Source organism: Helobdella robusta (assembly GCF_000326865.2).
Source record: "Helobdella robusta unplaced genomic scaffold HELROscaffold_42, whole genome shotgun sequence".
NCBI classification, from domain to species: Eukaryota; Metazoa; Annelida; class Clitellata; order Rhynchobdellida; family Glossiphoniidae; genus Helobdella; species Helobdella robusta.
In genome coordinates this window covers 729,628-752,383 of record NW_008704981.1, presented here as the reverse complement: position 1 = coordinate 752,383, position 22,756 = coordinate 729,628, and the positions used below count along the sequence as shown (strand labels likewise).

The following is a 22,756-nucleotide window of genomic DNA, read 5'->3' as shown; positions in this document are numbered from 1 at the left end:
ATGTGTTGCATGTTTGTGTATTGGTTTATTTGTTTTTATATGTATATGTGTTTAATTGTTTATAAGGATTGTGATTCCTTATGTTTGGATTAATTTTGATTGGAGTAATTTAATTAGACTAATTTGGCTAGATTAAGTCTTAATTTCACTTTAATGATTGAATCTTGCTAACTAAATATGGTTCGTGTTAATCATGGTGAAGCAAAAAATAAATGGAATAATTGTCATACGTTAATCGTGCTGTAACATGTGTAACATGCATAAAATTGTACGTGATAATATGTTGGTTTGTGTGCGTGTGTCTGTGTGTGCGTCTGTGAGTATGCGTGTGTGTTTGTTTCTATGTGTGTTTTGGTGTGTGTGTGTTACGTAACAATTTATTTAATAATATGTTTGTTTGAGATATTTGTTTTGAAAAATTTTCAAATTTGTATTCAAAGTATGCTTGCCATAACCACATGTTTAAATTTGGGTAGGTATGTTTGTATACTTTCGTATGTGTATGTGTGTATTTGTATGTTCGCATGTATGTTCATTTGTATGGGTATCTGTGTTAGTTGTATTTGTGTGTGTGCGCGTGTGTGTGTGCGTGTGTGTGCGTGCGTGTGTCTGTATACAAGTTTAATGAGGCATAAGTAATGAATGAGTGAATGTGCCGAACGATTCCATCACATCATTCCTCTTGTTTTTTTGTTGGCGGTCTTAAGATTCTTATTATTATTTCTCTCTGTTGTTATTTTTGTTGTTGATGTTGTTGATGATGATGATGTTGTTATAGTTGATGATGTTGTTGTTGATGTTGTTGATGATGATGCTGATGAAGATGACGTTGTTGATGATGATAATGTTGTTGTTGTTGATGATGTTGTTGATGATGATGATGATGTTGTTGTTGTTGTTGTTGAACAATTTAATGTTGCCGCCTATCCTTCAAACGCTTCACTCGTCCGTTTGTCAAAGTAATCATTAGCGCTATCGTCGTTGTTGATGTTGTCGTCGGTTGTTGTTGTCGTTGTTGTCGCTAATTATATGTGGTAGTAGCAGTAGCTAGAGTAGCGGCTGCAGCAACAACATTAAAAGTATTATTACTAGTATCAGTAGTACTAGTTTAACAATATTAGTAATATAAATAGTAGAAGAAGCAGAAGTATCAGTAGTACTAGTAGTAGTGACGTTACTATTATTGTTATTAATGTTGCCAATATTATATTTTATTATTGATGATGATGACGTTGTTGTTGGTGTTGATATTGATTATGATATTTTATTTCTGTTAAAAATAACATTTTGATTTATTGCTTAATTCGACAATTATTGAACATCTCGCCTCTCAGTTTTAAGGTAATTAGCACAAGTTTCCATTATAACTTCTTGATTGCCTTTGATGTCAATAAAATTTTGGAAAAAAAAATGTTGATGATGATGTTGTTGATGATGATGTTGTTGTTAGTGTTGATGATGATGATGATGTTGTTGTTAGTGTTGATGATGATGTTGATGATGTTGTTGTTAGTGTTGATGATGATGTTGTTGTTAGTGTTGATGATGATGATGTTGTTGTTAGTGTTGATGATGATGATGATGTTGTTGTTAGTGTTGATGATGATGATGTTGTTGTTAGTGTTGATGATGATGATGATGTTGTTGTTAGTGTTGATGATGATGATGATGTTGTTGTTGTTGTTGTTTTCAATAGTTTAAAACGTCATAAATTTTTAATTTTTATTACAAGACAGACATTACTGCTCGCGTGCCTTCTTTGTAACACAGAGACACACGCTAATAGTTACGCTACGTAGTTTACCTGTAATAAAACTTTGCTAGTAAATTCACTTTGCTACTTGAAAATATTACTCTTTATTACAACTAACTACTAATTATCATAATAACAATTAACTATAATAATAATAATAATAATTATTATTATTACAGTTATATTTTTTATTACAGCATGTTAGTGAAAGTTATTATAGATACTGTTATATTCATCGATCGTGTATAATCACTCAATTACTGATTTATTGATAAATGTTAGTATTATTGAAAATTTTATTAAATGGTTAAGTAATAAAGATGTAGTAGTTGCAGTAGCAGCAGCAGCATCAGTAGTAGTAGTGGTGGTAGTAGTAGTAGTGGTAATGGTGTTAGTAGTAGTTATAGTAGCAGCAGCAGTAGCAGTAGTAGTAGTACTAGCAGTAGTAGTAGTATTATCAAAAAATTAATATTTTTGTATGATTAATACATACACACACACATACACACACACACACACATATATATATATATATATATATATATATACACACACACAACACGCAAACACACACTCCACATATATACACATACACTACACACACAACATATACATGCACACGTGCTTACATTCACGTACTTCCTTGCACACGCATACCAAACATGTGTACCGAAATTGTGCAACACACAACTAATCTCTCTCTCTCTATCTATCTTTCTTTCTCTTTCTTTCCACTCACTCTCTCCTCCTCTTTATCTCACATCCCGTTATTGGATGGACCGTTGTTTTTTATTGGACGGCTTACTTTTATTAAAGGAACCTCTTACACTGCTCGGATCGATCTCTCTTTGTCTCACTTTTATTGCTATCTCGCTCTTTAGCTTTCATTTGATCAGCTGGGTATATAAGCGCTCTGGGGTTTCTGATTTTTAAAACAGTTGGTAAATTCAAAATCAGATTTTATAACAATTTTTTCCTCGATATTCATTGAATAATTTTAAAAATTATTTGCAATAGAGAAAAAAATATTAGTGAGAAATACTGAAGTATCGTTAGAAGAATAGTGATCGGAGTTAAATAAGTAGTGTTGCTTGACCACTTGTTGACCAGCGTTCAACAATAAATAGAAATAAATAAAACTTTTGAAAAATTAGGACACATATTTAAAAGTTTAAAAAAGTCGTTTCTCCTGTTTAAAAGTGAATTTACACGCTTGTAATTGTCGATATGGAGAGCCAAAGACAGCAACTGATCGCATATGGGAACATCGCCAACAACCTCTACAACAATCACCACAACAATTTTAGAAATCCAAACATCAGTAACATTACCACCACCAACAACAACAACAGTAACACTTCCAACAACAACAACATGAAAGTTAACAGGAGGTATACAACAACCAGTAGTAGCCACAACGACAACACTATCCACAGTCGCAACTACATCAGCATGTCCGCTGCTGAATTCAGAAAGGTTAGATGATATTCACAAACTGAAAATGATCGCCAGTTAATTATTAATTAAACACGTGACTACTACACGGATTATTTTTAGTAACTAATTAACATTTTTTTAAACACGCACACGCACATTTAAACAACCCACACACACACGTACCTAAACAACACACACGCACGTACACACACATGCACGTACACACACATACCTAAACAACACACACACAAACACACACGCACAAAAACACACACAAAAGCGCACGCGCACACATGTTGCTATATTTTATATAACCTATGTTACAAACTCATCAGATAAACAAGCCAATAGTGGAGAGAAAGAGAAGGGAGAGGATAAATGGATGCTTGGATGAACTGAAGAATTTACTCATCCAACACTCATTTTCCTCATCATCGTCATCATTATCAGCTGCAGCGTCATCATCAGCCTCACAACCAAACAGTCGTCACGCATCATTAAAAACCGATCAGTCGATTGCATCATCATCATCGTCGTCGTCATCAGCGATGACGTCATCGTCGTCGGTAGCAACAGTGATGATGTCATCATCATCACCGCTAGACGTGCCAATGGAAGATGATGATGAAGATACAACGGAGGAGAATCACATCATTATTGACGTAAGTTTTAACGTTTATTTAGCTTTAATGTTACTAACAAAATCACATTTTTTGCGTAACAACACACACACACACATACAACACACACACGCACACATGCACACACACACACAAACCCACATTCACACGTACACACACAGACATACTCGCACACGCACACATACAAAGAGGCGCACACACTTATTAATCAGTCAGTTACCTTTCCTTTGAAGATTGATAATGATGTTTATGCCCGCAATCATTCCATTGTAATGTGCATGTGTGCGTGTGAATGTGTGTTTGTGTGTGGGTGTGCACATGTGTGTATGTATGTGCGTGTGCACGTGTGTGTATGTACGTGTGTGTTTGTATGTTTGTTTGCGTTTGCTGTACAGGTCATCATTTTTAGTATCGTGTATGTTTTGTATTGCATTTCTTGTTCGTTTTACGGTTTGTATCCTTTATCATTTTGTTTGTGTTCCCCATTTAATTTATTAATTAATTAGTGTACACACACACACACAGACACACACAGACACACATGCACACACAGACACATGCACACAGACACACACACGCACACACACACTCACACACATTGATACACACACACGCACACACACACACGCGTCTTCAACGGATGTGTGTCTGTATCTTTAAAGTCGCGAATCCTCTCCTCTGCTATGTTCAATGACGCAACTGCACACGCCATTATCCAAACAATATCCCGGTGGCTATTTTTTATTCTTACTATTATTATTATTATTTTTATTATTATTATTATTATGCAATTTAATTGCTCGTTAATCTTACGTATCACGCAGCTGTAGAGCGAGTTGTTTGGATTGGATATCCATTCATCCATCCATCCATCTGTCATATTTATTAGCTTAAAATTTGATGTTACTACATCAGCAGCAGTTTAAATGGTAGTAGTAGTAGTAGCAGCAGAAGCAGTATTAGTAGCAACAGTAGTAGTAATAATAATAACAACAACAACAATAATAATAAAAACAGTAGTAGTAGTAGTAGTAGTAGTAGTAGTAAATGTAGTAGTTGTAGTATTTGCTTTCGTTGCACAATATTTTCTTTCAAATTCAACAGCTTTGTCATATTGTCATCATAAAATTTCTTGGATGCATTTGCGTGTTCACTTGTGTGTATGTGTGTGTGTGTGCTTGTACGTAGTACATACCATTTGTGTAAGTCTCTGTGTGTGTAGTGTGTGTGTGTCCAAGTACCAACCGAGAAATAATCAGATAAAATTTTATGCAAATGCAAACATGTTTATATGACGGTGATTTGAGGGATTACCTCAAGTTACGTGAACTTGGTTTGTTTGTAATTTAGTTACTGCCTGGCTCCATACTTTTAATAACTAACTACTTAACTTGTATTTATAATCAATGCTTTGATCTTAATCCTTTATATTTATACTATTATTATTGCTATTATTATAGCTGTTGTTTTTGAATATTTAATTAAAATTAAAATTAATTAATTAATTTTCTTATATTTTGCAGAATCAATCGAAGTTAGAGAAGGCAGATATCCTGGAACTTACTGTTAAAACGTTAAGACAACTCATGAGAAATTCAGGTTTGTAACTATTATTATTATTAATTATGATTTATTATTAATATTATTATTATTAATTATAACAAAACAATTAAGAAAACGAGTTTTGTATAGATTTGTAATATGCAAACAAACCATATAAATAATTTTATCAATTCTACAATAATAAAAATACAAAAAAAAATAATATAAATAAAAAATAACATTTATAAAATTATTTTTTTGCAGAAATGAACAAAATTCAAAAAAGCAGTTGTTTAAAAAAAGACTACGACCTCAACAACTGCAACAACAACATCAACAACAACAGCAACAACAACAATAATAACAACAATAACAACAACACAAATGATGAATTCAAAAATGGCTATATGGCATGCATGACAGAAGTTCAGAACGCTCTAAGAGGCTTGCAACAAATCAACACACCCACCAAAACAACAATTCTCACGTCGCTAAGCAACAACATCAAACACAACAACAACATTAACATCAACAACAATAACATCAACAATAATAACAACGCAGGCTACGACAATGATAACATCAACTCAAACAACAACAACGACAACATTTACACCAACAATATTAACACCGTAAACAACAACAATTACAACAACGACAATATCAATGACAACAACAACAAAAACAACATCAACTTGAAGAGTAGCAATCAGGAAAATTTACAACCAGAGAGCAGAGTACACAGATCGACGCGTAAACATTGCCGAAAATTATTCTCCAACAAAACATCAACACCCTACAGTAAAAAACACTCAACAAACAATTACAACAACAATAATAGCAATAATAATAAAATGACGTCATCCTCATCAACAACGTATCAGCAACATAACAACGGCCTAGTAAACAAACGCATGCCTCTGTCGACTATTTATCTGAACAGTGCAAACGTTGGAGCTGACGGAAGTAACACCAACAACAGAGTCATCATCAAAAGCAACGACATTAACAACTATGACGTCAACAATGATGTCATCAACAACAACAACAACAACAATAGCAATGTATGGAGGCCCTGGTGACGTCACATCTGCGACGATGTCAACCACCAAGAAATTTAAAAAACTGTTGCAAAAACCAAACCTGCCTTTACTATTTTCAAATTTTGTATATAGAATGCTTTCTTTTGTTAATATTATTTATTTTCATTCATTTGGTATGAACAGTGAGTGATTAATAAAATGTCTTTGTTTAAAATGACGTCAGAATTAAAAATAAATGTCTCTTTCGTTTAAATACGGCTGACCTAAACAGTGAGAGACTAATTAAAACACACACACAGACACGAACACAAACACCCACACACACACACACACACACACCCACACCCACACACACACACACACATATATACATACACACGCACACACACAAACACGCTCGCAAGCAAAAACACACAATCAATCTCTTCATTCAAAAGATTTAAACTCGGCAAGCTTTTTGACGACAGGGGCTTCATTGCACTTCAATAACGCCCTGCCCAGAGCCTCAAACGTTGCCCCGCTCCCCCTAGATTCCCGCCAGGCAAGTAACATCTGGTAAAAAGCTTCTACAGATTGTTCCATGTTATCCATCTCGATTTCATCAATTTTATTCTGCTTCAGTTTCAACTCTCTGGCCAGGGTCTTCCATTTCTGTGGGGAGACATTCTGAGATACCTTGTGGCAGACCCACTCTGTAACTGTCCCAGTAGGCACTGAGATTGTTTTGAGTTGTTTGAAAAAGTTATAAAAAAAAGTCAATAATGATTTCAGCGAATGGTGTAGAATGGTGCTGGCGGGATGTGCGGAATGATTGGAATATGTTGATGGCGGTGGCGATGAAATCATTGAGTAATTTAAATAACTTAAAATCAAGCGTACCATCATCATCACCATCATCATCATTATCATCATCACCATCATCTTCATCACCACCATCATCATCATCATCATTACCATTGATAATTTTTTTCACTTTCTGGGTAGTATTGGCAGTTTGAAAATCTTTCTCGTTTTTAAAAGTTGAATGAAATTGCTTGGGAGGAAGTCCGGAAGGGATGTTCGCACCGTTGACGTAGGTGTCGTTCGTGGAAAATTTAGAGTGATTAGGAATGATTGGCATTTGCTGGGGCTGAGAAAAAACCTGGACTATATTGTTGTTTCCGCATGTATTGACAACTATAGTTGATGGTGTTGATGTCGTTGTTGTTGTTGATGATGTTGATGTCGTTGTTGATGTTGATGTTGTTGATGTTGTTGTTGTTGATGATGTTGATGTTCCTGACATTAATGAAGATCTCAAAGCTGAATCTATGATGGAAGAGAATTCTATTGACATTAACACTGTAGCGTAGAGATTTTGGGAGTTAGAGTTATTTTAAAGTTAGTTAATTTAAAGTTATTTATTTATTACCAAAGTTTATATATAGTTATCTATTTGTTCGAAAATTTATTCAAAATAGTCTTGGTGATTATTATTATTTTAATAATAATAATAATATTATTATTATTATTATTTTAATAATATTATTATTTTTATTGCTAAAAAAATTTCCAAGCTACCTTGTATATCAACAGGCAAAGATTGTTGATTGATGACTACTTGGCCTCGAGCAGCTAAATATTTATTGTGTTTTAATTGAGAAATATTTCAAAATTATGATAATAATTATGATCATAATTATCATAATAATTATCATAAATACTACCATCATCAACAGTATCATCGTAGTCAGCGACATCTATGTGGTTACAAAAAAAATTGATATAACCTAACCCTGGTATATCAATTTTCCATGACAACCCCCATCGATATCTAAGTAACTATCATTCCCATCTTCACTTAACTTCAGGTTACTCATTATAGGTGATGTTTCAACTGTTTAGTTTTTGTTTGTTTGTTCATTTTTTTGTTTGTTTGTTTGTTTGTTCGTTTATTTAACTAAGGCTATAATACATTACATTTAATATAATTTTAATGGAAACCAATAAAACAGAAACAATGAAATGAAAGTTTGCTTTGTAGTTTGTATGTATATTTTTGTATGTTTGTTATTGTTTGTTTGTTTATATATTGTATTTGTTCATTTAATATGATTTCATAAATTTAATATAATTTAAGAAGTGAAAAAATATGGAAAAGATTTCACTAACGATCTGAATGCAATCCAAGATTAATATTATTTTTGTTTTTTGATGGCAAATCATGAGCTGAAGCTAGGGAAGGCCAATATTAAATAACCATTTTATTCAAATTTAATTTAAAAATTAATCTAATTAACTAAAATTAGTTAGTAATTACAACCAAAGAGGACAATTTCAATAATGGGGTAAATGTTACAACAGGTTAGTGGTGGCTAAAATATTTTTCTTAGTAGGTTTGAGTTTGTGTCTGTCCGTTTGTGTTTGGAAGAGACTTGATATAGATAGTTATAAATATATATATATATATATATATATATATATATATATTATAATTATATATATAATTACATCAATAATAGTAGAATATCTTCTATATTAACTGAATGAATAATAAAATTAAAATTATATCAAAAGTATTTATAAAAGTGTGTATTAAAGTATTATTTAAAATTATTTATTAAATAAATTTGAAGACTTAATAAATAATTAATTATTAATATAAGACTTAAGATTTTCCCTTTAGATCAGGGTTAGGCTTAAATTAAGTTACTGTTAAAAAAAGAGTGATAAGTGTTAAAGTGTCAATTAAGGACTAAGGCTTACATATAAAAATATATAACATTGATTATAAAAAGCAGAAAATCACAAATAAGCTCAGAAAACGACAGCAAAACTCACGAAAATTTTGTAAATTCCTTTTCCTCAGTTCGTAGTCATCTACAAAATCAAATTGTAAATTATAATCGCTTTCGGTTTTCGACATTATATATATTTATTTATTTTTATTTGTATTTTTGTATTTATTTTATAGTCTATACTGGTTTTCGAGGAAACTTGGGTTTTCCACTGAAATCCCAGAATGGCAAAGATAGTAAATTTATTTGTTTCAAGTTCCATGTTTTCATATTTTCATTTCTCTAAAGTAAAGTATTTAGTATACTTTTATAGCATTAGTTTAATATTATTATTATATTATTATTATAATATAATATTATTTATTATTTGATGTATGACTTTCTCATACTTAGAAATGATGTCTTCAATTAACCGATCATCATTTTTTAAGGTTACTAATCTTATTAAGTAAAAAGTATGTTATTATTTTTACTTGCTATATTTGGGTTGGTCATTAAGCAAATATGAAGTGTTAGCAGATAAGGAATTTTTGATGTAGCAGCTGAACTTAATGCTGACACTTAACAGAAAAGCTTTTACGTCATTAAGTATTCAATGTGAATATGGATAACAAAAAATATTGCTAACTTGAGATAATTATATTATATCCATTATATCCGTGGCCTATCCGTGTCGGCACGCCAGTAGCCTACAACAATTCAGATGAAAAACTCTACTACGCTGATAATCGCAAAGAATAAAGATACTGCTATTTTGGAATAGAAGACCCGGATTTCAAAATTTTCTTTTCAGGTTCTGCATATTTTAAGTATATAATTATATACTTATAAAATATACTTATATAAAATATATTATTTTATATAATTCCATGGTATAAGCTTCATATCTTATATAAAGAATAAAATTTTATACACATGTACAAAATTTTTTAAATTTTAACAGTTTAGCAACACATACATATAGAATAAATTAAATATTTTTTTATTTCAATAAAATATTTATTCTCAGGTTTTCATTACGTATTTTCGCTAGCGCGCGCTCAACCGTCGATTTTTAAATTTTCGTATGAATTTGTGCATTATAAATTTGTTTCTTTAATTCTGTATTTTTTATTACACGTTATCATAAAAAATTATTATAACAATTATCACTATAGTTTAAAATATTGACAGAATGAAGGTTCTCTGGTTTCTCTTGATAATCATTCGATTCGCGATGTTTGATAGCGAAAATATTAGCGGAAATAAACGTAACAAAGTTAAAAGTGAAAAAAAAGTTAACATTCATACTGCTGGTACTTTACTGATATCTGACGAATACCCCAAAATTTCTAAGGGAAAAAATAAAAGACTTTGGTTTCAGAAAAAACCTATCGATGACATTTTATATGGAAACAGTAAAAGCGAAATGGACAAGCTGAAAGGCTGGTACTGTCACATCAGGTACGGAATAGATGCGGCCGACATGGAAGAGAATGACATCAATTTCTTGAAAAGGGAATCGTGTGAAAATGAAGTAAATCAAAGGCTCAAGGGAATGTCACAGGTATCATTTTATTCTCCATCATAGTGACATCCACTTTGGCGCGATAGTGTGTAATTGTTAATGTGCCTGGCACTAATGCTGCAGTAATGGGATTTGAATGCAGAGCGATTCCTGCCTTATTCATTTTTTATATCTAATTAATTACTGATTTATTAGTGATTTATTAGTTATCATCAGCGCTGTGACAAGACAGTGTTTTTTAAAGACAAGACAATGACATTGAGAGCTCAAGACAGGACCGAGACAAGACTTTCGTTCAAAGAACATGTCTCGAGACGTCACATCCAAGGACAAGATATGAAATTCAAAACAAAAATGAGACTAAGAAATCAAAATTTGTAAAAAATCATTGAGAATTTTTAAAGAAGTCAGATTTGAACTGAATTTTCGTCACCTAAGTTTGAACTAATATTTATTAATAAATAAATAAATATATATATTTATATATATATATATATATATATATATATATATATATATATATATATATATATATGTGTGTGTGTGTGTGTGTGTTGTGTGTGTGTTTTTCTGCGTATGTTTGTGTATATTTGTATATACACATGTACACATTGAACATTATTTATTTGTTTACAAGTGAATATTAACCAAAGAACATGTTGTAGATGTGCAAAATGATATGAAGCGCGGAGAATTACAGTGGTTTCGTTTGGACCTTCTGGTTGATTATCTTGACTATGTCATAATTACTTTCAAATTACCATTACCAGCTCTGTACTACTCCTCCTATCCTTTACTACACTTTAACCCCACACATCATTTTCACCATAGCTCTTTCAGCCTAACCATAGCTCTTTCAGCCCTCTGCAGTACACTTTCCTCCTCTCTCCTCAACACCCAAGTTTCACCACCATATACCATCGCTGCTCTCACACATGCTTTATATACCCCCCTCCTTTCATCTTCACTGACCATTTCTTTCCACACAATACCCCACCCAGTTCCCTAAATTTCATCCATCCCACACGAACTCTAGCCGTAACAGCGCTCAAACATCCTCCATCCGCGTTCAGCTTATCCCCTAAGTAAACAAAGCTTTCCACTCTTTCAATACCATCACTCAACCCCGTCCTTGCGTCCGTCCTATTAATCACACCGTAAACACATTTCTTACATTTGAACGTGCCTTTCTCTTTTTCCAGTGCCCCCTCACACCACTGCATCTCTTATGCACCGACTTCTGACACCCTATACACAATACCGAATTAGCCTTCACTCTCCTGTCACATACCCCAGGGAACTTACCAAAAATGGTTTAAATGGTTTAAAACTTTGTAGGTATAACATATAATTTCCTTTTTGTGTCTTGTTTTCAAGACAGTAAAAAAAAACAAGACCAAGACTGACATTGTTTTAAAACGAGATTAAGTCGAGACTAACATTTTAAGGTCTCGAGGCAAGGTCAAGACCGTATAAATAAGCTCATCTCGAGATGAGATGTTGCCTCGAGACGTCATAGCCCTGTTAACTATAATTCATTTTTTAATTTAAGATGTTTTATTATAATTTATTATCAGCATCTCAATTCAATAATTTTATTTATTTATTTATTAGACAATTATTTTTAATATGGAAAAAATAAGAAAAAAATGTTTGCAACCCAGGAGTGTCAAGCCCACAAAATGTGCACTGCATTCACAGAGGTTGCAAGTGATTATGAAAGAAAAAGATTCACTGTAATGCTTTTAAATTTTTCATTGTATATATGTATATATAATATATATATATATATATATATATATATATATATGTATTATAAGTATATTTATTTATTCATTTATTTATTTTTTCTGTTTATATATATATGTGTGTGTGTGTGTGTTATTAGCATTATTATAAGCAACGATTTGATTTATGATTTTGATTTTTTTAATTATAATACTTTGAAATCGTATCTAATGATCATAATATCATAATACACCATCACACATGTTGTGGCGTGGCGGGTTATTGTAACAGTGCAAAGATCCAGATCCGGAGAGCCCTCTAAGCAAGAATGAGTGCATAGCCGTGGGCATGTACACTAAACCATTTACCAAAAATTTCCAATGCAATCTTAGAAAAGGTATGTAATCAGCAGTGGACTGATGTTAAAGTTATTCCATTAACTAACTAATCATGTATTTCATTATTACCATCCATAATTATTACATTTCTAGAAGGTGAGATAGTATAATTAAATTGAGAAGTAACTGGGCGGAGTTCTGATAAAGTGAAATCTGTAGCAGCTAAAATGCAATATTATGTCACAAACGTTCAAGTCATGCGTCATAGCTCAATTTGTATGTGTATGTTAAAGGTTTATGTCAAATGTTGTAGTTCAATTCTCATGTTTAATTCATATTTTTTAAAATAAACTTTTGCATATTAGGGCTATCCGAGAATAATGTTTACACGCTAAACACATTTTTTAACAAAATGCTTTCTGTTAAATATAGTGCAATTATGAACTCTATAAGTAAAATCTTTTGTGTGTGTGTGTGTGTGTTTTATTAAAATAAACAACAGAACTGATAAAATTTCTTCGCGCAGGATTTTACGAGCCATACAGAAACTATGTATCCGTCCTCTGGTCAGCCATCAATAAGATGAAGTCCAGTAATGTCTACGCTGTCAACTACCAAGCGACCTGGTACAAGGGTAGGTTGATGGGTTGGCTGGTAGCTAGCAAGGCAAATTCAACTATCTATTATTAATATTCCTAAAGCGTTGAATATTTTTGGATTATTTTAGGTTATAATGTGAATATTGACCCGCCATCCTCTAAGATTGTTTTCTTCAGAGAGTTCACTTCGGCATATTACGATGTTAAAAGTGCTGAAGAAAGAGGTTTCTGAAAAATAAATTCTTCAGTGTGTGTGTGAGTGTGCGCGCGTGGGTTTGCGTGCGCGTTTGTTCGTGAAAAGAGTGATAATTTGCTAACGAAAACATTTGAAATGATTTCTGCCAGGGAATGTAAGCTTGATATATATTGAAAATGAAAGTTCGTCTATTCCAGCCGTGACATTTCTCAATTCGTCGTATCATCCGTCAGAGGAAGAGATTTTGATTAGTCCATTCAAGGCCTTTCAAAAAGTTTCTTCCAAACGCTGGTTAGATAAGGGCAGGAGTATTGTTCGATTGAGATCAGCCAATGAACAGCCTATTTTAAACTTGAATTTTTCGGAATGCCAAAAACATAAAGCCCAACTTCAACCAGAAAAGATTCCAAAAGAGGACGTTTGCGATTCGTTTAAAATATCTGTAATTGCCGGCACTCTTTTAGGTAACTGCATATTTTTAGAGCCAATCAGCGAGGATGATAAAAGACCCTTAACAAAGACTGCCGCTACGATTAGGGATAAGATAAATGATCCAATGCCTGATGTTGGTGAGTCGGGGAATGATAATAGAAATAAGGATGGTAAAGCCGATGGAACGAATAATAAAAACAACGAAACGCCATCTATTACTAAATGTCAGATCCCCTTGACGCTCCTGCTGTCTAGTACTGCCTTCCAGTTCTCTGGCTATTTGGTCGGTTCTGAGATCTTAGCCGACTAGTTGAAACAACATTTTAAATTTCTTTTTGAAAAAAAAATTATTATCAACCTGCATATCTGTAATCAATTTTGTTTTCATTTTTGTTTTCAAAATTTTCAGTTTCCTATGACGATGTTAAAATATATGTCTCCAGTTGTGATACAACCGTTTTCATGCGATATCTTATATAAGAAATATTTAGATAAAAAAATTCTAATTTTTAAATACTATTGACAAAGAACTGAAACAGAAAAAAATATCGTTATATTCTCAACATAAAAGTATTTTGAAATTTGTGTTAATGTTTTTTGGGTCAGTTGAGGACATAGATACAGTATCAGATTTTTATTTTACATATACGGTTTATTAATACAATATGGTCATTACGGACGATAATATAAAAAGCACTTTAAATCGAAATAGTTTCGGAATTTTCGATAATGAAATAATATACAATTTTAATTCCGTTACTAAAATTCTGTTCTGTAGATATCATCAACGTCATCATCGTGATAGTCATCTGGACACCCACACATCATATCACTATTATTATCATCATTATTACCACAGTCATCATCACAATATGAGGTGTTGGTCTTGGAGTTTTGGTTGTGAAGAGGCTGGTTAGTGTGGAGGTTTTTGATGGCTGGTTGGATGTAGGCGAGATTTTTATTGGTTTGTCTGTTGTTGTTGTTGTTGTTGTTGTTGGAGCCACTGTTGATCTTGTTAATGTTATCAACATTAACGTTACTGGTATTGCTGTCCTCCTTATCGTCGTTGTTGTTGTTATAAATGTTGTTGTTGATCACTTTGTGGTTATTTTTGTTGATGGTGACGTTGTTGTTGTTGTTGTTGTCGCAACCGTTGCTGTTGCTTTGTACAAAAATTTCCACGTCAACCGTCATCATGGTGGCCGTGGAAGGTGATGTTGGTATCGCACCGGGATCTGTTGCTGCGATCTGAATTAATTAATTAATTACAATTGACTGATTAATTTATTAATTAATGGGTGGGCAAATGAATCAACGCGTGAATTAATCAATTGAAAATAACAAAAAAACAAACGCCAGCGTTTCTTACTTATTAGCTGACCAACCATCCAACCCACCAACCAACTAATGAAGAGCCAAACAAACCTGAACAGGAACAAGAGCCGTCCTCCTCCTAATCCTATCTTCGTACATGGTCCTCAAATATTTGATGGGGTAGATGTGATGAAATTTCGTAGGAACCACCATATCCAAGCAGCCAGCCAAGATGGAACTGTCGTCGCAACACCCACACGCTCCACCATAGCTCATGATGCCACACAAAATTAGCATAAAAGTGCCAACTAGATGATTCACCCAACCGCCTATTTGTTGATCTGGTATGATGTAGGAGGAGTTTACATTCCAGGCACCGATCCATAGTAAGGCCTCAGAAATGAATGCCACCATGTATATGGAGTTTTCGTAGGCTAGAAGTTTCCAATGAACGGAAACTTGAGGCTTTGAGTTTTTTCTTGTTGCGTTAGATGCTGCTGTTGAAGTTGCTGTGGTAGCGTTTGTTGGCGGATGTTGTTGCTGCTGCTGATGTTGCTGGCAATATAATTGACGGTGGGTTGAAGGATCTGAGCTTTGGAATATAGGATGATGATGACGATGGTGGTTTTGTTGTTGATGATTTAGTTGTTGTGGTAGATGTTGTTGATGTTCGTCTTGCTCATGTTGTTGTCCATGATGACCCGGCTGAAAAGTTTGACTGGATTGAACATCAGACTCATTCATCTGATTACACGAACTCACAAAAAATATTTCATTTGGCTGCCGCTCTGTCGATACGGATGTCCGATTATTTGGTAAACCTAAAGTTTCACCAGCACTTAGACTGTTATCAGCATCACCGCACTCATCTTTCAAAACATTTTCACCATCTACATCAGCGACAGCACCATTACTCCGAGGAACACTCACAAAAGAACTTCCAACCAGCTTGTTTCCCAAAATAACGAGTGGAATTTCAGCAGAAAATAAAATGCACGACGCGGCAAAACCAGCCGAGAGATACACAAAATCTGAATACTCTTTGGATAAAGGAATGAATTGGATGAGAGTTAGGATGGATCGCCAGTTGCAGATGGTCAACGTGATGATGACGAAGTGAGTAAAGCAGGAATCCAGGAAGTATAAGATCAGGGCTTGGAGATTTTTTTCTGGCTAGAGGTATTAATATTAAAAAATTATCATTTCGTAGTTAGCGATTTTTAGTATAGACCCTTATAAGTTCAAAATTTTTACTGAATATAGATTTAAAAGGTTAAAATGTTCGACCGATTAACTTTTAAAATTAATACAGAAGTATTGCTTGCAATAAAAATTTTATACAAGCAGCAAGTTTAAGAGCAAGATAAATTATTGAAGTGTAAGTTGAATTCACCAGAGATATAGAAAGGAATAGAAAAAGAGTAAAGAGATTCAGCGAGCGAGTAAAATTTATCTAAAAATATATGAAGAGAAGAAGGAGTAGGTCGATAGGTTACAGCAGTATAAAAAGATAGAGAAGAAGACTTAAGTGATACAACAAGACATTCAAAAGTAGACAAATTAAAAGAAGCGTTGATAGATGCAGTAAGTAGAGATTTATAGAATAGACTGACACCTTCAATAGGAAGAATGAGAAGAAGAGGACGGATCTTTTGGAAATCTAAAAAGTTCAAGAGCTACAAGAATGGAAAAAGGAGACATGCTATACAAATGTCAAAAGTTCACTGACTGGTTTTGATGAATTTAAAAAAGATTAAACTTTCAAAATAAAGAGAGAGAATATTTCATAGATTTGGCGCTATTTAATAAAAAATAAAATAAATTAATAAATCTAAAAAAACTCCTCCCCAACCTTAATTTTAAACTTGGTCGAAGGAATCAACGCGCCATCCCTGCTATCCATGGTGACGACGAACGGCGGAAAAATAACCGTCCGACTTGTTTTAAGAACCGTAAGTATCGAGTAACAGAATGCCAGCCCTATCATGCCACCTTTCCATCCGAAGCCCTCAAGATAATAATCGGCCAGCCCCCATACGCCCCTCCAGTACCCCATCAGGAAAATGCCCCCGACGTACAAAGTTATCCTTGTTATCAGGCATCTGGTTTTTCGGCCGCGTTTTTCTAGGCATCTGTTGTGATGATGATTAAGATGATGATGATGATATTGATGATGATGATGGTGATGATGATATTGATGGTGGTGGTGGTGGTGGTGATGATGATGATGATATTGATGATGGTGATGATGATTATCATTATTATTATTGTTATTATTATGAATAAGATTATGATGATGATGATGATTAAAATGACAGTAATGATGATGATGATGGTGAAGAGTGTTGTAAATACGCGTGTGATTTCTAGATCCATTTACTATAAAATTTTTCCTCATGTGACCTCAGGCTGACATTACGTCATCATGTGATGAGGTGATGATGATGATAGTGATTAGATTGTAATGATTATTAGGTTGTGAGGATAATTATGTTAACCACGATTATGATGATGATGATGATAGTGATGTTTGATGATGATGATGATGAAAATGATGATGAAGATGAAGAAGGTGGTGAAGAAGATGATGATGAGGAAGATGGTAGTAATGATGATGGTGGCGATGTTTGATGATATAACGATAGAGAAAATGATGACGATGATGATGAAGAAGAAGATGAGGAGGAGGAGGAGGAGAATGATGATGATGATGATGATACGACGGATGTTATCCTATATCGATAATAGCGAAAAATATCAAACAAATTAGTAAGCTTGATGTTTGTTTGTGAACTACCATCATCATCAACACCGTCATCTTCACCATCATCATTGTTAGCATCATTATTGTAATCAACACCACCATCGTCGTCATCGTCATCATCATTATCGACACGATAACAAGAAACAAATCGACTAGCAGATCTAGATAATTAAATTAACATTAGCATTAAACGATCGATCTATATACAATTAAACTTGAGAATAACGGGCTCTGAACTAACAACTGAAATTTTTAATATTAGGGTTGTAATAACAATGACGACGACGTGTAGAGGAATGCAGAACTTTGGTCCAAAAAATTATAACGTTGTATAAATGAATGAAAGAATGAATGATTGCTTGATTGAATGAATGAATGAATGAATGAATGATTGAATGAATGAATGAATGATTGATTGATTAATTTATTTATTAGTTAATTGATTGATTAATTGATGGATTGATGAAAATTTAATGAATGAATTGATTAAAAAAATTATTTATTAAACGATTTAATGTGATTAACAGCTAAACGTGTAGAATGAATGAATATGAATAAACAGATAGATGGATGAACGAACGAACGAACGAACGAACAAATAACTAAATGAATGAATGAACATACGAAAAACGAATGAATGAATGAAGAACTTAATGAATCGATGAACGAGCGAATGACTGAATTTTCGGTATTTGAAGTAATAAGTCATAATTCAGCGGTTTATCTGGCCCAATTCAGCCGTCTTTGCTAACCTGACTACACACAATTTAAATGAAAACGCTACCACCAAACGTCGCTATCGTCATTATAAACAAATGTAATGGTTCATCATCGTCGTCGTCGTCATCATCATCCTTATCACTGTTGATTAAGAGTACATTCATTGCAGAAGAAACAAGTGCCTGCCAGTGAAAATAGCTTGACCACATGTGCAATCTCTTCTTGCCAACTTGTTTGGTTGACGCTTAACTCCTAGTTCAAACCCAATCAAAGTCATTTTTTTTAATTCGTTTAACCAATTAACGTTTTTACCAGAGTAAGATGATAAGATAATGTTAAAATGAAAACAACAGCAAAACCGACCTATCGACTAGTGGATAGAGGGCATAGGCGAAGATGAAAACCGACCCGACCGAAGTAATCAGCCAACTATTGAACGGTTCACCGCTGTCAAGTTTGAAGTAGTAAGAGTAGAGATCCCATATACCTCGCCAGTAACAGACCATGGACGGCCAGAAGAGGAAAAGACTGAGGAAGCAGTCCCCAATGTGGGCCCACGTGTAATGTGACATCTGTCGTGAAGGGGTAGATAAGGGGTGTTGTGATTTACGTGGTGTGATTTAGATGATGATGATGATGATAATGATGATGTAGTGTCGTTGTTGTTGTTGTTGCTGCTGTTGTGGTAATAGTTGTTGTTGTTGTTGTTGTAAAGTTGCGATTAAATGTATGTGATGATTGATTTCTTTGATGTGATGATGTATAATGTTGATGTGATGATGATAATGTGATGTGACTATTTGACGGTCTCGATAATGTTATAATAATTGCGATAACCTTACATAAAATACGATGATAATGAATGTTACAAGGCGATAAATAATGCCAAAAAGATGCACGTGCCTACAGACCACCAAAGCACTAACCTAACAGGGCAAGTAACATAACGACGAAATGAAACAATTTACTAAAATTTAACCTGATCAAGTAGTACAGAATCCACATCAAAATCCTCACACATACATTACCCCAAACAATTTATTTCAAATGACCACCCATTAACAATGAACGACAAATGACCATTTAAATATAAATTATGACATAAATTCATTATTCATGTGTAAATAAATTAAAAACACATAAATATAAATTAAATAAAAAAAAACATTTCTGATTTAACATTAACACATTTTAACAAACATAGATAAATAAATACAAACTTACGTGCACAAACAAAGAACTAAAACACAGATAGTAAGAAGGTATTTTATCAATGACCCAAAACATTTCAAGTTTTACCATATATATAAAAATAGCTATTTTGTGCACACACACACATACATATTTAAATATATATATATATATATATATATATATAACACACAAATAAAAACACACACACACATACATGTAAAAATATATACATATATAACACACACACACACAAATAAAAACACAGACACACACACACACACATATATATATATATACATATATATATATACATACATATATATATATATATATATATAGGATGCAGTTAAGCCTGATAAACGTAAACAAACTTAATGGTTATCTATTTTTACCACTTTATTCCCGCCATCATCACCATCACCACCCTTGTTACCATCATCATTATCATCACCGTCATCGTCATCATCATCACCGTTGTCGTCTTCGTCATCATCATCATCATCATCGTCAAGGAATTTTTTGGCAAGTAGACATTTGGTATGAAAACAAAATAAGAATAAGAATTATTATTATTAATATTGTTGTTGTTGTGTTGTTGTTGTTTTTTTTCTTCATTTGTTTGGTGAGGGGCTATGCTAGTATTAATTGGAATAATAAAAATAAAAATAATAATAAGAAGAAGAACAATAACAACGACAACGACGACTCACACTTCCAATATTTGAAGAAGTTGTTGGCGACATAATTTTAAATAAAATTCATTCATTTATTTGTTTGTTCTTTCTATCGTACCATCCATTTATTTATCCATTCATTCATCTATCTATCTATCCACTCATCCCTCCATCCATCAAGTTATTCCTTTTCCCAAATTTATTCAAATACTCATCCAACCATTCATCTTTTCATCCATACCAGTATTCATTCATTCATTCATTCAATCAATCATTCATTCATTCATCTATCAATTCATTCATTCATCCATTCCTTCTTTTCTTCATTCATTTATAAACTCATTTATTCATTCCTTCATTCATTCATCCAAAGTCCATTCATCCATTTCCTCAATCGGTCATGCACTCATTCATCTGTCTTTGAAATTATCTAGTTTTTCATTCGGTTTTAAAGCTCACTTAGGGTGTGTGTGTTTGTGTGAGTGTGTGCGTGTGTGCGCGTGTGTGTTGTCAGTTATTTTCATCGTTAATAATGCTAATTTAATTAATTATTTATTTAAAATAGAATGAATTAATTAATTAATTAATGGGTGGATGAATGAATGAATGACTGAAGGAATGAATGAAGGAAGAAGTTCATGAATGAATAAATGAAAAAAAGAATAATTGAATAAATAAACGAGGAAATATATTTTTACTAAATTGTTAAATCCAACTTTTTGAATGAATAAACCAGGGGTGGGCAAACTTTTTGCTGTGAGGGCCGCATTGAGAACTATTTTTACTTCGAAGGGCCGCATATGTACTTAAATAGCAAATTTTTTCGACCCGGGGAAAAATTTTTTAAGGTTTGTGGCTTTTTTTTCTTTTTTTTTGGTGCATAAAATAGCTCCGCTACCGCAGGCCGTAGTTGGCCCACCCCTAGAATAAACGATAGAATGAATGAATGAATAATTGGTCAGAAAAATTTAGAAATGAATGAATGAATGGATGGATGGATGAATGAATGGATGAATGAATGAATGAATGAATGAATGAATGAATGAATGAATGAATGAATGAATGAATGAATGAATGAATGAATGAATGAATGAATGAATGAATGAATGAATGAATGAATGAATTAATTAATTAATTAATTAATTAATTAATTAATTAATTAATAAAATTTAAAAAAAAACAAATTACAGAATGACTTGGAAGGTTTGAAAAGTTAAAATTTAATTAAATGAAATACATACACATATTGCAAATATTGATTTTTGGAATTCTTTCTTAACTAGCATCTGGCAGGTCAACAACTTTGGTGTTATGTCGGTTGGTTGTCGGTAGAGTTTGGGTCAATGGGCTAATTTACGATTAAGTATTCGGTTTTGTTTATCATTCGTATTTGTAAGAAATCGGTTTTATCCAAATTTCAAATGAAAAAATTGTAACTTTCGATACGAAACCGTATTTATTCCATGTAAAAAAAATCGAATTTTAGACAATTTCTGCGTTTTTCAGATTCTGATTTTTTAAAGAATAAAGAATAATAATAAAAAGAATTACAAAACAAATATCTCCATATATTTCTTATTCAATTCAATAGAGATGCAACAGTATATCGGCTCAGTTCTCTCTGATGTGTCGGTAGAGTAAGGCACTTTTTACATGAAATAATTTCAGAGAATTTGGTTAAAATGGATAATCCGTAGAACAATAATTCATGGTAGAGAATAGTGAAAATAAAATAGGTGTCGGTATTTCGAATATTCTTCCGTTATCTCCAAAAACCGAATCGAAATAGTTAAAAAAAATTGCAACCGTCAAAAATATTAACTATACACAGTACACAAAAAATTAACTTTGATACGAGTTTATTTTATGGTTAAACACATATCATTAAAACCCTAATTTTTTTTTAATAAAAATATAGTTAATTAATTAATCAATCAATCAGTCAATTAATTAACTATTCAACCGTAATATTTTTATTTAATAATAATATTATTTACATTCAATTGTTCTTATTTTATTGCAATTAAAAACATTCCTCAGTTTTTTTCGTTCCACAAAACAAATCTCTAATTAAGACCAAGATGTTTGTTTATATAA

The 22,756-nt window shown here is 32.7% G+C and overlaps 4 protein-coding genes across 4 annotated transcripts; 2 read left to right on the top strand and 2 right to left on the bottom strand.

The window, feature by feature from the left end:
- Positions 1 to 2,980: 2,980 nt before the first annotated feature.
- HELRODRAFT_177346 (hypothetical protein) lies at positions 2,981 to 6,455 on the top strand (the record flags this gene model as incomplete). The annotated part of the gene is made up of 4 exons (XM_009025553.1): positions 2,981 to 3,229; positions 3,703 to 3,852; positions 5,355 to 5,430; positions 5,638 to 6,455. The coding sequence occupies 4 exons, from the start codon at positions 2,981 to 2,983 to the stop codon at positions 6,453 to 6,455; spliced, it is 1,293 nt and encodes a 430-aa protein (XP_009023801.1).
- Positions 6,456 to 6,499: 44 nt separating this feature from the next.
- On the bottom strand, positions 6,500 to 9,350 carry HELRODRAFT_193092 (hypothetical protein). Its single transcript, XM_009025552.1, has 6 exons — positions 9,237 to 9,350; positions 8,568 to 8,630; positions 8,191 to 8,292; positions 7,371 to 7,724; positions 6,740 to 7,129; positions 6,500 to 6,705 (listed from the first exon to the last, which is right to left on the bottom strand). Exons 1-5 carry the CDS (start codon positions 9,319 to 9,321, stop codon positions 6,843 to 6,845), a joined length of 891 nt encoding a protein of 296 aa, XP_009023800.1. The 5' UTR covers positions 9,322 to 9,350; the 3' UTR covers positions 6,500 to 6,705; positions 6,740 to 6,842.
- Positions 9,351 to 10,367: 1,017 nt separating this feature from the next.
- Positions 10,368 to 11,081, top strand: HELRODRAFT_177344 (hypothetical protein; the record flags this gene model as incomplete). The annotated part of the gene is made up of 2 exons (XM_009025551.1): positions 10,368 to 10,739; positions 10,917 to 11,081. The coding sequence occupies 2 exons, from the start codon at positions 10,368 to 10,370 to the stop codon at positions 11,079 to 11,081; spliced, it is 537 nt and encodes a 178-aa protein (XP_009023799.1).
- A 3,415-nt stretch (positions 11,082 to 14,496) lies between these two features.
- On the bottom strand, positions 14,497 to 20,078 carry HELRODRAFT_193091 (hypothetical protein; the record flags this gene model as incomplete). Its single annotated transcript, XM_009025550.1, has 5 exons — positions 14,497 to 15,241; positions 15,419 to 16,480; positions 17,160 to 17,439; positions 19,155 to 19,363; positions 20,016 to 20,078. The coding sequence occupies 5 exons, from the start codon at positions 20,076 to 20,078 to the stop codon at positions 14,753 to 14,755; spliced, it is 2,103 nt and encodes a 700-aa protein (XP_009023798.1). The 3' UTR covers positions 14,497 to 14,752.
- Between the last annotated feature and the right edge of the window lie 2,678 nt (positions 20,079 to 22,756).

Coding starts and splice junctions, on each gene's coding strand:
- HELRODRAFT_193092 (XM_009025552.1), bottom strand. CDS start 9,321: ATGTCGAAAACCGAAAGCGATTATAATTTACAATTTGATTTTGTAGAT. Junction 8,631..9,236: donor AAGGAATTTACAAAATTTTC/GTGAGTTTTGCT, acceptor GGCCTTCCCTAG/CTTCAGCTCATGATTTGCCA. Junction 7,725..8,190: donor TGGAAAATTGATATACCAGG/GTTAGGTTATAT, acceptor CTTCCATCATAG/ATTCAGCTTTGAGATCTTCA.